This window comes from Oncorhynchus mykiss, chromosome 4 (genome assembly GCF_057628025.1).
Source record: "Oncorhynchus mykiss isolate SJ-2025 chromosome 4, ASM5762802v1, whole genome shotgun sequence".
Lineage (NCBI taxonomy): Eukaryota > Metazoa > Chordata > Actinopteri > Salmoniformes > Salmonidae > Oncorhynchus > Oncorhynchus mykiss.
In genome coordinates this window covers 4720423-4737500 of record NC_143025.1, presented here as the reverse complement: position 1 = coordinate 4737500, position 17078 = coordinate 4720423, and the positions used below count along the sequence as shown (strand labels likewise).

Here is a 17078-nt window from a genome sequence, read left to right as displayed (position 1 = left end):
CCTCTCTCTGTCCCTGTCTCTCCCTCTCTCTGTCGGTCTCTCCCTCTCTCTGTCCCTGTCTTTCCCTCTCTCTGTCACTCTCTTCCTCTCTCCGTCCCTGTCTCTCCCTCTCTCCGTCCCTGTCTCTCCCTCTCTCTGTCGGTCTCTCCCTCTCTCTGGCGGTCTCTCCCTCTCTCTGTCGGTCTCTCCCTCTCTCTGTCCCTGTCTCTCCCTCTCTCTGTCCCTGTCTCTCCCTCTCTCTGTCTCTGTCTCTCCCTCTCTCTGTCCCTGTCTTTCCCTCTCTCTGTCCCTGTCTCTCTCTCTCTCTCTCCAGAGGTATCAGTCTCTCTCTCTCTCTCTCTCTCTCTCTCTCCAGAGGTATCAGTCTCTCTCTCTCTCTCTCCAGAGTTATCAGTCTCTCTCTCTCTCTCTCTCTCTCTCCAGAGGTATCAGTCTCTCTCCAGTATCAGTGTATCTTCAGACTTACCCAGCATCGTTGTCCGTCCTCTTCAGTACTTTGGAGATGTGAGTAAGACTGTGTCTGAACTGAGCGAGAAACTAGAAGACTTCCTTAAAGGAGAATGGACCAAGATCTCCACTACAGGTGTGTTGAAAACAATAAGAACATCAACTTTAGACCATTGAAAGTTCCCTACTAGTCATATACATGTGGAATATGGTCTGATGATAACATTCCCTCTCTCTGTCAATGTGTTTGTGTGTCTGTAGTGAATATAGTGGATGTTGTACTGCCTCCAGAGCCCAAGACCAGAGAACAGTTGTTACAATGTGAGTCTCTTTATTGTGAAGTAACTAACAGTCTCTTTTTACTGACACTCCTAACAATCCCTCTAGAAATATATAGCAATAGTAGATCTAATCAAAGACTGGGTATCTATCTGACTCCTCATATTTCTCTGATTTGATCTCTGCTGTGCTCTAATCAAAGACAGGGTAGATACAGTATCTGACTTAACTTATTGTTCTGACTCCCCTCATTGGTCTCTGCTCTTCTCCCAGATTCCTGTCAGCTCACACTGGACCCAAACACAGCATACACACGCCTCTCTCTGTCTGAAGGGAACAGAAAGGTGACCAGTACAGGCCAAGTCCAACCATATCCTGACCATCCAGACAGATTCACCAACTGGTGTCAGGTTCTGTGTAGAGAGGGTCTGTCTGGACGCTGTTACTGGGAGGTGGAGTGGACTGGTGGTGTTGTTACAGCAGTCTCATATAAAGACATCTGCAGAACAGAGAGAGGTAATGATGGTGGATTTGGATACAATAACAAGTCCTGGAGATTAGAGTGCTATAGAGGTGATTATTGTTTCAGACACAATAATGTTGGGACTAAAGTATCAGGCCCTCAGTCCTCCAGAGTAGGAGTGTACCTGGATCACAAGGCAGGTACTCTGTCCTTCTACAGTGTCTCTGACACAATGACCCTCCTCCACAGAGTCCAGACCACATTCACTCAGCCCCTCTATCCTGGGTTTGGTCTCTCTGGTTCTGCTGAGCTGGTTAAACTGTAGTAGGGTCCACATAGATACTAGTCATGCTGGTGTAGTCTATAGCTGAGCTGGTTAAACTGTAGTAGGGTCCACATAGATACTAGTCATGCTGGTGTAGTCTATAGCTGAGCTGGTTAAACTGTAGTAGGGTCCACATAGATACTAGTCATGCTGGTGTAGTCTATAGCTGAGCTGGTTAAACTGTAGTAGGGTCCACATAGATACTAGTCATGCTGGTGTAGTCTATAGCTGAGCTGGTTAAACTGTAGTAGGGTCCACATAGATACTAGTCATGCTGGTGTGGTCTATAGCTGAGCTGGTTAAACTGTAAACTGATTTGTTATTCATTAAAATTCAATACAATGTTTTAATCTTGTACATTTCCATGAATCATGATGTCTGGTGTTGATGTATATTGGTTGTCATTCAGAACCATTGATATGTTTTCTCAGTTGGTTCTCTGCCTCTATGTAATTCTCCTCAGTATCATTGATCAGCTTGTTGGCTCGGTCCTAATTGATGTGTTCTCTGTCACCTGGAGCTGCATGGAAAATGGTCCAGGAACTAAAGGACAATTCAGGACTAGTCAGCCCACTACAAGCTGGTATCACTTACTTTCTACTAAACTATATGGTCTGGTTTCCCAGACACAGATGAATCCTAGTCCTGGACTAAACAGTATGTTCAATGTAGATGTCCAGGAAACCGGCCCTAAATGTGTCATCTTTCATCCTCCCATACTGCTCAGTCCAGCAACATTAAACCTGTCCAGCAGGTGGTGCTGTTGACCAAACAATAAAACCAGCAGATATCTTGACTTGCCACTCAGTATATCAGTAATGTTCAGAATAGTACTTTAATATCATTGGAGATTGATGGTCTTTTTAATCCACTATCCAGAGTCAGGAACAGATGAAGTTAGGTCTGCTACTGTTCAGTGATTAAATATGATTTATGGTGATGGGAAATAATAAAAAACACTCAACTTCATCTAGTAATAGTTTTCCTTTGTTATTTATTCCAAGGGATGTCTTTAACTTGTAAATGTATTGTGTGGAGGTGAGCTAGTGGTGTGGCTGATAGAATAGAATGAAAAGGGAGGATGGGAGGGGAAATGGGCAGATATATCAGACAGATGAGGGAGAGAGAGATTTTCATCCAGGAGTGTCTCTGTTCCAAATAGCTCCCTACTCCCTGCGTAGTGCACTAGGCTTCTTATAACCAGGTCTAAAGTAGTGTTCTAGATGTTGCTCCCTATTCATCTGGAGGTCCGGGAAAAAAACGTGCACGTTGAAAGACCTGACTTCTTAATTGAGGTTAAAAACAGGCCCGGTGTTCGAAAGGGAGGTGACAGATTCAAACGAACAGCTTTTCCCAGTCGGCAGCAGGTCAGTAGCTACGAAATTGGACATTTCACCCGGGAGTGTAACACTCCCTGTAAACGTCGTCAACAAGGTTGTATTTTAAATGAGGGGAAGGTCAGAGGCGACAATCGGGTAAAAAAAGGAAGGGTCAAACACAACGAAATTAAGGAGAATCCTAACTGAGGGAAATCTTTGGTAGTTAAATATTTTCTGTTGTCCAGAGGCCGGAGTTACACATTTAAACAGAGATGGGTTTATTTGAGGAGAAACTTAGTCAGTTCCAGTGTAGGTAGTATAGTGGTGAGCACAGCAGTCTTACCAACGGCAATCCACGGTTCGCTTCCCAGCCGAGGCTTAGTCAGTTCCAGTGTAGGTAGTATAGTGGTGAGCGCAGCAGTCTTACCAACGGCAATCCACGGTTCGCTTCCCAGCCGAGGCTTAGTCAGTTCCAGTGTAGGTAGTATAGTGGTGAGCGCAAGATTCGAACAGATGTGATAAATTAGGTTTGGTTTATAGAACAACAATTATTTACAATTCATTGAAAGTCGCTACGAATTGGGCTGAGGTTGAGCGCTTGATGATGAGGTCACTAGCGAAGCACTATTGGTCACCACGGAAATTACGTTGTGAATGGGGGTAACGGAGAAAATTGTTTGTCTGTTAATGTGTGCATTAGTGGTTCGAGTCACTTTTCAGAAGTTGCTAAAAATTACAACATACATTTTTAACAGTAATTTGAGAGTCGCCAGGATAGTCAGGAAAGATGCTAAAAACTAGCAGCTGATACGGTAGGTGGGCATCATAGATTTGTGGCGTTTATTAGACTATGAGAAAGGGAGACTGGATGTCTGAATCGTAAAACATGGTGATAATGGATTCTGATGGTTGTTGATTCCAGGTTTGATTGTTTATGTAACACCAGTGAATTTGAGCACTGTTTCCATAGTGTGGAACAATGTTAGGATATTTAAAGTTTGAAAAGCCTCTATAGAAAAACATAACTGCATATATTTCAGGAAATTAGCTAGGTTGAATTTGGCTATTCGAGCTTTGCCCCTGATACGTAGACATCTGTAACAGGGGCAATAGTTTATTTTTTATTTTTTCCCCTTGAGGAACTAACAGATGTAAACGTGAGTCTCTGAGTAATTTTGCCATCTGAAGCATTGTAAGTAGTGAGTTTTCGTATAGTTTGTTTTTAGCTAATAAAAGTGGTTTGTTCATTTGTTTACTGGTTATGGTCAATTTTAGGGTTTGATTTAACTTAGTTAAACATTGTGTTATGGCGTGTTTAGGTAGGATTCCTTATTCCGGGACGGATGGGAGTTACCTAGAATAAGTAAATTAAAGGAGCCATGGGAGAATGCGAATGCATATTTATTAAATATCGGGGATTAAATTACGGATTTCTTACACTGAGAAATGTACGACATTTGCAGCAGAGGGAAAAAGTAAGACATTGGATAATAATGTTATCAGGATAATTGTATCTAAGGGAAGACATTGAATAATAATGTTATCAGGTTAATTGTATCTAAGGGAAGCATTGGATAATAATGTTATCAGGTTAATTGTATCTAAGGGAAGACATTGGATAATAATGTTATCAGGTTAATTGTATCTAAGGGAAGCATTGGATAATAATGTTATCAGGTTAATTGTATCTAAGGGAAGACATTGGATAATAATGTTATCAGGTTAATTGTATCTAAGGGAAGCATTGGATAATAATGTTATCAGGTTAATTGTATCTAAGGGAAGACATTGGATAATAATGTTATCAGGTTAATTGTATCTAAGGGAAGACATTGGATAATAATGTTATCAGGTTAATTGTATCTAAGGGAAGCATTGGATAATAATGTTATCAGGTTAATTGTATCTAAGGGTAGCATTGGATAATAATGTTATCAGGTTAATTGTATCTAAGGGAAGACATTGGATAATAATGTTATCAGGTTAATTGTATCTAAGGGTAGCATTGGATAATAATGTTATCAGGTTAATTGTATCTAAGGGAAGACATTGGATAATAATGTTATCAGGTTAATTGTATCTAAGGGAAGACATTGGATAATAATGTTATCAGGTTAATTGTATCTAAGGGAAGACATTGGATAATAATGTTATCAGGTTAATTGTATCTAAGGGAAGACATTGGATAATAATGTTATCAGGTTAATTGTATCTAAGGGAAGACATTGGATAATAATGTTATCAGGTTAATTGTATCTAAGGGAAGACATTGGATAATAATGTTATCAGGTTAATTGTATCTAAGGGAAGACATTGGATAATAATGTTATCAGGTTAATTGTATCTAAGGGAAGACATTGGATAATAATGTTATCAGGTTAATTGTATCTAAGGGAAGACATTGGATAATAATGTTATCAGGTTAATTGTATCTAAGGGAAGCATTGGATAATAATGTTATCAGGTTAATTGTATCTAAGGGAAGACATTGGATAATAATGTTATCAGGTTAATTGTATCTAAGGGAAGCATTGGATAATAATGTTTTCAGGTTAATTGTATCTAAGGGTAGCATTGGATAATAATGTTATCAGGTTAATTGTATCTAAGGGAAGACATTGGATAATAATGTTATCAGGTTAATTGTATCTAAGGGAAGCATTGGATAATAATGTTATCAGGTTAATTGTATCTAAGGGAAGACATTGGATAATAATGTTATCAGGTTAATTGTATCTAAGAGAAGACATTGGATAATAATGTTATCAGGTTAATTGTATCTAAGGGAAGCATTGGATAATAATGTTATCAGGTTAATTGTATCTAAGGGAAGACATTGGATAATAATGTTATCAGGTTAATTGTATCTAAGGGAAGACATTGGATAATAATGTTATCAGGTTAATTGTATCTAAGGGAAGCATGTTCATTTAGGTAAACATACACGTAGACGATGTTTAAAACTGATTGATGATTTGAGTCAAAGGGGAATTATCAATAGGTTTAATTATAGTTCACTTATCGAGTTTCTGAATCGAAGTAGCATAGTGAATGCTAGTTAGGCGTGTTGTGTCTCACTTTTAGAAGCCTCCTGGGATTATAATTTTGGGGAGAGTGGGGGAGAGAGCGGCCATAAACGACCAAATTGAAAAAGGTCTGCAAATATATACACATAAAACAATTGTTAGAACTATTTGTTTTAGTGCAAAGGTATTTTAAAGAGGACGCTCACATATGGAACCTTATGAGTTTTTATTTTATGGGTTTTAATTACACAGGTGATTATTTTTATTTTAAGAATAAAGGGTTCTTTAATATGTCTAATATGGTATGACCTTTTGACCTTATCGTGGCTATCTTTAGGGGTCTGATCAGCCCCGGGGGAGAGCCATTTGAATAATGAATTATGGTCAGTTGGGTTACTAATTTTAAGGTAAAATAATTATAATGGAGTGTTAGTTTGGGGTTTAGAATTATTGTTTGAATCACTGAAGCCGATTTACAATATTAGCTGTGAAGTTTTTGAATTGACTATTATGGATTTGATATTACAACAGAAAATAGTTATATTTATCATTGAGAATAAATAGGGGTGATAAATGACTGTAGATACGGTATTCCATGTTATTGTCAGATAGAATACTGAGGATCCCTGAAGGAAAGAGCTTGTAAAGTGTAGGAAGGATTTCGATATGGTTAGCATTTGTTCAGGCTCTGGTTAACCATTAGGAGGTCTTTTAAATAGTGTTACATTTGACAGGAATATAGGACATCTGTGGTGATTTAGGATTATTGTCAGGATTAAGATAGATTGATTAAGGAAATGTAAGGACTTTAGAGAAAAGCCACTGATAGACATGTTTTTTCTAAAATCAATGATTTTAGATAGTCAAACAGTGAGATCAAAGGGTGGATATGATCACTGTGTTATGGGCTACATTCACCTGTGTGACTGTTTTAGTTTTAGGGGGCTGTTGTCTAATTCCCTGTGTATGAGGCCTTATTTCCAGGACTCTGGAGAAATCTATGACAATAGATGTGTGGGACGATTCCAGGTTCTGACCCGTGGAGGACTGAATGCACGTCTACAGAACAAGTGGACGAATCTGGATCTTTTATTTGTGGGGAATTTATATTTGAGGAGACCATTTTGGATGTTTAGGGAGACTAGGTTGTATCCCATCTCAATATTAGACTGTTTTTTTAATGAAGATTGTAACGAAAATCCTGATAAGAAGAGTTATGATTCTGATGTAGGCCTGAGAAACAGTCATGGCGAATGCAAGTGTTGGGTTATGTTTAGGTGATGTTTTGATGACAATAAATATCTCTAATAAAAATAGAAATGGGCTTTTTAATATTACAATATAACTACAATGTGTGATTGGCTGTAGAATATTTAATCAAAGGGTGGATATGTTCAGGGAATTTTATCAATGATGACTAATTATGTAAACATTTCAATCAGGACTGACTAGTCCAAATGCTACTATGTACTGTACATATATGAATTTTCTCTCTTGCTCCCATTCCCAATTGTATATAATATAGTCAGGAGTTTAGTAACAATGACGGTCTGTTCCTTTATTACAAATGAATGAACTATCTCCAGATGGCAGGGACGGACTGTCTAGAATGAGATTTACAAGGACTGACCTTGGCTTCAGGCGAGGAGGGAAGGCTCGAGAACTATAGGGCCTCTCTACTAGTGTCAAGAAGAGACGGAACATTTAGAAAACGCTGACGTCATTTTCAGTTTATAACCTGTGGTAAAATGTGTATATACCAGTACTCTCTTGAATTAAACGCTGTTACCTGACTTTTAAGACCGGGGCTCTGTCCATTCTTATATACATATTGGGTCTTACAATCCCATGGAATGCATTGACAGAGTAATTCATTCTGATTGGGAAATAATACAGAGAAATTGTTAGAATTCCTCTAACATTGTCCTAATATTTTCTTCTACTTTTTCTATTTGCCCTCTGTGAGCCAGGAACACAAGCATTGTTAGATATTACTGCCCTGTTGGAGCTAGAAACACAAGCATGGTTAGATATTACTGCCCTGTTGGAGCTAGAAACACAAGCATTGTTAGATATTACTGCCCTGTTGGAGCTAGAAACACAAGCATTGTTAGATATTACTGCACTGTTGGAGCTAGAAACACAAGCATTGTTAGATATTACTGCCCTGTTGGAGCTAGAAACACAAGCATTGTTAGATATTACTGCCCTTTTGGAGCTAGAAACACAAGCATTGTTAGATATTACTGCCCTGTTGGAGCTAGAAACACAAGCATTGTTAGATATTACTGCCCTTTTGGAGCTAGAAACACAAGCATTGTTAGATATTACTGCCCTGTTGGAGCTAGAAACACAAGCATTGTTAGATATTACTGCCCTGTTGGAGCTAGAAACACAAGCATTGTTAGATATTACTGCCCTGTTGGAGCTAGAAACACAAGCATTGTTAGATATTACTGCACTGTTGGAGCTAGAAACACAAGCATTGTTAGATATTACTGCCCTGTTGGAGCTAGAAACACAAGCATTGTTAGATATTACTGCCCTGTTGGAGCTAGAAACACAAGCATTGTTAGATATTACTGCCCTATTGGAGCTAGAAACACAAGCATTGTTAGATATTACTGCCCTGTTGGAGCTAGAAACACAAGCATTGTTAGATATTACTGCCCTGTTGGAGCTAGAAACACAAGCATTGTTAGATATTACTGCCCTGTTGGAGCTAGAAACACAAGCATTGTTAGATATTACTGCATTGTTGGAGCTAGAAACACAAGCATTGTTAGATATTACTGCCCTGTTGGAGCTAGAAACACAAGCATTGTTAGATATTACTGCCCTGTTGGAGCTAGAAACACAAGCATTTCACTACAACCGCGATAACATCTGATAAATATGTGATAATAATTCTCAATCTGCGTTGTGTCTAAGAACAGTCCTTATCTGTGGTACTGTATATTAACTATATACCACACCTCCTCAGTCCTTATCTGTGGTACTGTATATTAACTATATACCACACCTCCTCAGTCCTTATCTGTGGTACTGTATATTAACTATATACCACACCTCCTCAGTCCTTATCTGTGGTACTGTATATTAACTATATACCACACCTCCTCAGTCCTTATCTGTGGTACTGTATATTAACTATATACCACACCTCCTCAGTCCTTATCTGTGGTACTGTATATTAACTATATACCACACCTCCTCAGTCCTTATTGATGAATTACAACACATAGGTGTATTATAAGGCATTATAAAGGTCATTAAAATAATGATACATACGTACTTCATAGAAACGGTTACCCTTCATATATTCTAACAACTCACATTTTAAGATTCATTATGTCATTTGTTCCATGTTAAGGGCTCTAACCTTGGAACAAAACCATTATTTCTCCCTCTTGCTGTTGCATGCAGTTCCTCTCTCTCTTCCTCCATTCCTCTAACCCCTCCCACCCTCTAACCCCACCCCTCTGGCAGAACCAGGAAGTCCCTCCCCCTCCCACAAACTCTCTTCTGAGGAAACGAAACTGATCAGAGTCTCTGTGTCGTCTGTCTGTGTGACAGTGAACAACCGTCCAAATGGCTCATCAGGGAGTTCTGCTGGACCAGGACCAGTTCTGTTGTTCTGTCTGTCTGGATCTACTGAAGGAGCCGGTGGCTATTCCCTGTGGACACAGTTACTGTAGAATCTGTATTGAGGGCTGCTGGGATCAGGATGATCTGAAAGGGGTCTATAGCTGTCCTCAGTGCAGACATACCTTCACTACAAGGCCTATGCTGATGAAAAATAACATGTTGGCTGAGCTGGTGGAGAAACTGAGGAAGACAGGACTCCAGGCTGCTCCCCCTCCTGCTCTGTGCTATGCTGGACCTGGAGATGTGGCGTGTGATTTCTGCACTGGGACCAGAAAGCAGAAAGCCCTCATGTCCTGTCTGGTGTGTCTGGCCTCTTACTGTGAGACTCACCTCCAACCTCACTATGAATTTCCTGGTTTCAAGAAGCACAAGCTGGTCAAAGCCACGGCACAACTACAGGAGAAGATCTGCTCTCATCATGACAAACTGCTGGAGGTTTACTGTCGTACCGATCAGCAGTGTATCTGTTATCAGTGTGTGATGGATGAACATAAAGGCCATGATACAGTGTCAGCTGCAGCAGAGAGGACTGAGAAACAGGTAAGACCAGAACAACTTGTTGGTGACTGTCTGATAAACAAAGAATTAAAGATACAGTAGGAACTAAATCTGTTTGAATATGAGATCATTATATTATATACAATATGAAATTGATCCACAAATATGAACACAAACCTTGAGTATAAAGATATGTTAACCCAGATTCTCCAAATGTATCACAATTTTCTAAAGTCAAACACTATTATCATTCTGAATGGCCTTTTATGAGTCCAAAGTTCAGTCTCAACCCCTTGATACATGTAGGCCTACCATACAAACTATAATCATTCACATAGCAACATAATATAATATTGTAAATTGACTTCCTCAGGATTGTAGACCTTCCTCTCTATGGGTCCTATGTCACATTACTACACTATTGATCTACTGGACTAATAAAGCTTGATAGCTCATTGAAGAGTGATTCTCCACAGAGGCAGCTGGGGATGAGTCAGCAGAAGGTCCAGCAGAGATTCCAGGAGAGAGAGAAGGAGCTGAAGGAGCTCCAACAGGCTGTGGAGTCTTTCAAGGTGAGTATTGTTGACCAGAGGAGACACACCATTTCACTTCTCTCCTCCAGTCAGAGAGAGAGAGAGAGGGGCCCCTATCCAATCCCACTGAACCCACTGTTGGGAACAGGCTGTCTGGACCCCTTTCAGAGAATAGACTGGTTCATGTAACCGACTGGCCTGCCTCATCACATAACCATGAGTAACCATGACGACTCATGTCCCTTATACATTAAAATGGAGCTCTCTCTCTCTCAATTAAATTAAATTCATAGGGCTTTTTTGGCATGGAAATATATGTTTACATTGCCAAAGCAAGTGAAATAGACAATAAACAAAAGTGAAATAAACAATCAGAAATGAACAGTAAACATTACACTTGGAAGTGATTTGGGGGATGGGGGGGGGACTATTAGAAGTTAGTAGGACTCTTTTATTTTCTCAGAAGTTCTGAGTTAGGTAGGAGGATTTAGAGTGGTGTAAACCATGATTGAACACACTCCAGAACAGTAGGTGGCGCCATGCACCTCTTAAAGGATAGGGTGCAGCATTTCTACTTTTTGATAAAAAGCGTGCAAAATTTAAACTTCCTGCTACTCATGCCAGGAATATAGTATATGCATATGATTAGTATGTGTGGATAGAAAACACTCTGAAGTTTCTAAAACTGGTTAACAATCATGACAATCATGTCTGTGACTATAACAGAACTTATGTAGCAGGCAAAACCCCAAGGAAAAACTGTTCAGAAAAGAAGAAAAAATCCCTGAATTGTCTTTGTCAAGGGAAATTAGACAGCGCCCAGTTTACAGTTCCTACAACTTCCACCGGATGTCACCAGTCTTTGGGTTGAAGTGAATCATTGGTGAAATGAAGAAGAGGCAGAGGTTACACTGTGGATTATGTAAGAGAGAAAATCGTGCATGTATTGTTGACTTGCTGTTATTGAATACAGATCGCCCCGTCAACAATTTGATCGATTATTAACGTTTAAAAATACCTAAAGTTGGATTACAAAAGTAGTTTGAAATATTTTGGCAAAGTTTATAGGCAACTTTTTAAATGTTTTGTAGTGACGTTGCGTTTTGGAAAGCTGTTTTTTTTTCTGGATCAAAACGGGCTTTATAAATGGACATTGTGGGTATACATGGACGGAATTATTCGAAAAAAAGGACCAATTGTGATGTTTATGGGACATATTGGAGTGCCAACAAAGAAGCTCGTCAAAGGTAAGGCATGTTTTATATTTTATTTCAGCGTTTTGTGTAGCGCCGGCTACGCTAATTATTTTGTTTACATCTCGTTCAGGTTGTTCAGGGGGGGTGCATGCTATCAGATAATAGCTTCTCATGCTTTAGCCGAAAAGCATTTTTAAAATCGGACATGTTGGCTGGATTCACAACGAGTGTAGCTTTAATTGAGTACCCTTCATGTGTGATTTAATGAAAGTTTGAGTTTTATCGCGTATTATTTGAATTTGGCGCTATGCATTTCCCCAGGCTATTGGCCACACGAGACGCCTCCATATCCCTACAATAAGATTTGAGGACCTCCATTATATCATAGAAGAAGAAGTTGGTCTGTGAGGGTTTTGTTGTTCCTGAGGAGGGCTACTATTCTTTTCTCTTTTGGTTTTCAAGTATTTTCAGAATGTATTAAAGCCAAAGCTAAAGCTTCCCTAAACAATTCAATATATCAGTCAATATATTTTCTCTGTGATTTATTTTCTCTCCGTCAACCGTTCCATCGCATCTTAACCGTCTTACCGGGCGGGCACTAGGACCCGGGGGAGGCTGCTGCTGCAGAGGCTGCTGCACCGCTCGTGACTGTCAGTCCTCCTTGTAGCTCATTGGTTAAGCTGTGGCTCGAGACTGTTAACAGTTAACGGACAGGAAACGGCTCTGACAGGACACATTCATGTCGAGGCAGTGATGTGAATGTGTGGTAAGTTAGAATAGAGAGAGAGAGTTTTCACTACTATAGACTTTGGTCATAATCAAAGCTTTGTTAACCAATAGGTTTTTATGTGAGGCTGCCTGTAAGTTACAGTGTAACAGACGTTACTAACGGTAACGGTGTCTTTTAAATTCGACATAAGTTATGTGGCGATGATATCTAGTTAACGTTGTATTTAATGTAGTGTAATGACCTGACTAGATCATAAAGGAACAATTGTCCAGACAGAGGATTGAGTTACGAATTGACGGTTTATTAGCAACTTTACACAGGCTACTGTTTGGCCTTAGCTCACGCCAAATAAATGAAAGATACCCCACAAGCCAATCGGGACCTTCTCTTGTGAAGCCCAGACGTAAGAGAGAGAACAAAGGCTGAACCTTAACTTCCAATGCCCCGCCCCCTCCACGCCACTCCGCCAACCACCAGGATGCCCGGCATCAGAACATCCCAGGCATTCCTGTGATTGGCAGATAGCAGGTTGATTGGCATGTCGGACCCCGCGAACACTGGGAACTGGTAAGTACAACACAACCACCTACTAGCCGAACACATAACACACAGCTGTCTGTGCGGGTCGCTACAGTAGTTTTACTATCTGTGCCAGGCTATAAATGACACAGATAATATCTAGTTAACGTTGTATTTAATGTAGTTTTACTATCTGTGCCAGGCTATAAATGACACAGATAATATCTAGTTAACGTTGTATTTAATGTAGTTTTACTATCTGTGCCAGGCTATAAATGACACAGATAATATCTAGTTAACATTGTATTTAATGTAGTTTTACTATCTGTGCCAGGCTATAAATGACACAGATAATATCTAGTTAACGTTGTATTTAATGTAGTTTTACTATCTGTGCCAGGCTATAAATGACACAGATAATATCTAGTTAACGTTGTATTTAATGTAGTTTTACTATCTGTGCCAGGCTATAAATGACACAGATAATATCTAGTTAACGTTGTATTTAATGTAGTTTTACTATCTGTGACACAAACACACAGAAACAGTGTTGTGTCAAAGCTACCAGGAAACTATCAATCATGGGAACATTGCTCAGATTTGAACATCTGACCATGCTGGTGATATTGCAGAGAGAAGGGAGTATCTGAGGAGAATTGTTGTGGTCACATCAATGTTAGGAAGACAGGGACTCTCTTTCCGTGCCAATGATGAATCTAGTGAAAACACAAATAGAGGGAACTCTCAATAGTAAAACTAAAATAAAACTCAAACAACTTCCTAGATACATCATGCTGAACTGAGTTTACCAAGAACTACGGTATTGATGTCAAAACAGAAGACATGTTGGTGGACAGAAACTTTCTTGCCCGGAAAAGAGAGGCTGATGTTCTGTACCTGTCTGTCCAGGAGGGAGGAGAGTAGAGCAGGACCAAGAGGTGTTCTGTACCTGTCTGTCCAGGAGGGAGGAGAGTAGAGCAGGACCAAGAGGTGTTCTGTACCTGTCTGCCCAGGAGGGAGGAGAGTAGAGCAGGACCAAGAGGGGTTCTGTACCTGTCTGTCTAGGAGGGAGGAGAGTAGAGCAGGACCAAGAGGTGTTCTGTAGCTGTCTGTCCAGGAGGGAGGAGAGTAGAGCAGGACCAAGAGGTGTTCTGTACTTGTCTGTCCAGGAGGGAGGAGAGTAGAGCAGGACCAAGAGGTGTTCTGTACCTGTCTGTCCAGGAGGGAGGAGAGTAGAGCAGGACCAAGAGGTGTTCTGTACTTGTCTGTCCAGGAGGGAGGAGAGTAGAGCAGGACCAAGAGGTGTTGTGTACCTGTCTGTCCAGGAGGGAGGAGAGTAGAGCAGGACCAAGAGGTGTTCTGTACCTGTCTGTCCAGGAGGGAGGAGAGTAGAGCAGGACCAATAGGTGTTCTGTACCTGTCTATCCAGGAGGGAGGAGAGTAGAGCAGGACCAAGAGGTGTTCTGTACCTGTCTGTCCAGGAGGGAGGAGAGTAGAGCAGGACCAATAGGTGTTCTGTACCTGTCTGTCCAGGAGGGAGGACACGGCCTGGTGGACCTGGCAGAGTTCTGACTCAATGAGGTGCAGAGAACCTGAACCTACTGTCTTTCTCTCTCTCTCTCTCTCTCTCTCTCTCTCTCTCTCTCTCTCTCTCTGTCTCTCTCTCTCTATCTGTCTCTCTCTCTGTCTCTCTCTCTCTCTCTCTGTCTCTCTCTCAAATTCAAATTCAAATTCAAGCTGCTTTATTGGCATGAAAAACATTGTGTCAATATTGCCAAAGCAACAATGTATACAATATACATTGTAACAAAATTATAAATGATAGCAAATAATAATATAAAATGGTAGTAAATAATAATACAAAATTAAATACAAAAATAATAACAATAAAATGGTAACAGTCTACAGTAAACATTAATAATTATAGTAATAACAATAATAGTAATAATAAGTAAGTTACTGTTTACTATGCAGATGTTATTATTCAGTGTCCCTCAGGCTATGGCAGGAAAATACATATTTGGCTGCAAGAGGAGCCATTGCTCCTTCGCCCATGAGTATTCTTAGTTTTTCCTCTGGGTTCAATTTGTAAAAATTTGGAATATATGTAGTCATTTCTGTGAATAATGAATCTCTTTGTGAGGAATATTTATCACAGTAAAGGAGAAAGTGCATCTCTGTCTCTACCTCCCCTGTCATGCAGTGACCACATACACGCTCCTCTTTGGGTAGCCATGTCTTTTTATGTCTGCCGGTTTCTATTGCCAATCGGTGGTCACTCTCTCTCTCTCTCTCTCTCTCCAGCGCTCTGCACAGTCAGCAGTGGAGGACAGTGATCAGATCTTTACTGAGCTGATCCGCTCCATTGAGAGAAGGAGCTCTGAGGTGAAGGAGCTGATCAGAGCCCAAGAGAAGGCTCAAGTGAGTCAAGCTGAAGGACTCCTGGAGCAACTGAAGCAGGAGATAGCTGAGCTGAGGAAGAGAAGCACTGAGCTGGAGCAGCTCTCACACACAGAGGATCACATCCATTTCCTCCAGGTAACTAAACTGTCTTGTTACATGTGATATGAAATTAACTTCATGTGGAACTATTCATCTCAATCTTTATGTTGTCCTGTCTGTCTCTCTGTCCCTCTCTCTGTCCGTCCCTCTCTCTCTCTCTCTCTGTCCGCCCCTCTCTCTCTCTGTCCGCCCCTCTCTCTCTCTCTCTCTGTCCGCCCCTCTCTCTCTCTGTCCGCCCCTCTCTCTCTCTGTCCGCCCCTCTCTCTCTCTCTCTGTCCGTCCGTCCCTCTCTCTCTGTCCGTCCGTCCCTCTCTCTGCCCGTCCCTCTCTCTGTCCGTCCCTCTCTCTCTGTCCGTCTGCCCCTCTCTCTCTGTCCGTCTCTCCCTCTCTCTCTCTCTTTCCCTGTCTGTCCCTCTTTCCCTCTCTGTCCCTCTCTCTGTCGGTCTCTCCCTCTCTCTGTCTGTCTGTCCCTCTCTCTGTCCGTCCCTCTCTCTTTCTGTCCGTCCCTCTCTCTCTCTGTCTGTCCCTCTCTCTCTCTCTGTCCATCCCTCTCTCTCTCTGTCTGTCCCTCTCTCTCTCTGTCCGTCCCTCTCTCTCTGTCCGTCCCTCTCTCTCTCTCTCTGTCCGTCCCTCTCTGTCTCTCTCTCTGTCCGCCCCTCTCTCTCTGTCCGTCCCTCTCTCTCTCTGTCCCCCCGCCCCTCTCTCTCTGTTCGCCCTTCTCTCTCTCTGTCTGTCCCTCTCTCTCCCTCTCTGTCCGTCCCTCTCTCTCTGTCTCTCTCTCTCTGTCCGTCCCTCTCTCTCTCTGTCCGCCCCTTTCTCTCCCTCTCTGTCCGTCCCTCTCTCTCTGTCTCTCTCTCTCTGTCCGTCCCTCTCTCTCTCTGTCCGTCCCTCTCTCTCTCTGTCCGCCCCTTTCTCTCTCTCTGTCCGTCCCTCTCTCTCTGTCCGCCCTTTTCTCTCCCTCTCTGTCCGTCCCTCTCTCTCTGTCTCTCTCTCTCTGTCCGCCCCTCTCTCTCTCTGTCTCTGTCTCTCTCTCTGTCCATCCCTTTCTCTCTCTGTCCGTCCCTCTCGCTCTCTCTCTGTCCGTCCCTCTCTCTCTCTGTCCGTCCCTTTCTCTCTCTGTCTCTGTCTCTCTCTCTGTCCATCCCTTTCTCTCTCTGTCCGTCCCTCTCGCTCTCTCTCTGTCCGTCCCTCTCTCTCTCTGTCCGTCCCTCTCTCTCTCTATGTCCGTCCCTCTCTCTCTCTCTGTCCGTCCCTCTCTCTCTCTCTGTCCGTCCCTCTCTCTCTCTCTGTCCGTCCCTCTCTCTCTCTGTCCATCCCTCTCTCTCTCTGTCCGTCCCTCTCTCTCTCTCTGTCCGTCCCTCTCTCTCTCTATGTCCGTCCCTCTCTCTCTCTCTGTCCGTCCCTCTCTCTCTCTCTGTCCGTCCCTCTCTCTCTCTGTCCGTCCCTCTCTCTCTCTCTGTCCGTCCCTCTCTCTCTCTGTCCTTCCCTCTCTCTCTGTGTCCGTCCCTCTATCTGTCCGTCCCTCTCTCTCTCTCTGTCCCTCTCTCTCTCTGTCTGTCCCTCTCTCTGTCTGTCCGTCCCTCTCTCTCTCTG

The 17078-nt window shown here is 41.8% G+C and overlaps 2 protein-coding genes across 2 annotated transcripts in view; one reads left to right on the top strand and one right to left on the bottom strand.

The window, feature by feature from the left end:
• Positions 1-2483, top strand: part of LOC110518413 (E3 ubiquitin-protein ligase TRIM16) — a 9694-nt gene extending 7211 nt beyond the window's left edge. Inside the window, exons 4-6 of the mRNA XM_090230871.1 lie at positions 424-583; positions 709-768; positions 1000-2483. Coding sequence (XP_090086997.1) covers positions 424-583; positions 709-768; positions 1000-1514 — 735 coding nt within the window. The 3' untranslated portion in view covers positions 1515-2483. The remainder of the gene's footprint in view (positions 1-423; positions 584-708; positions 769-999) is intronic.
• The window catches only part of LOC118947091 (E3 ubiquitin/ISG15 ligase TRIM25-like), a 91879-nt gene that overhangs the window by 14922 nt on the left and 59879 nt on the right, over positions 1-17078 (bottom strand). The window lies entirely within an intron of this gene.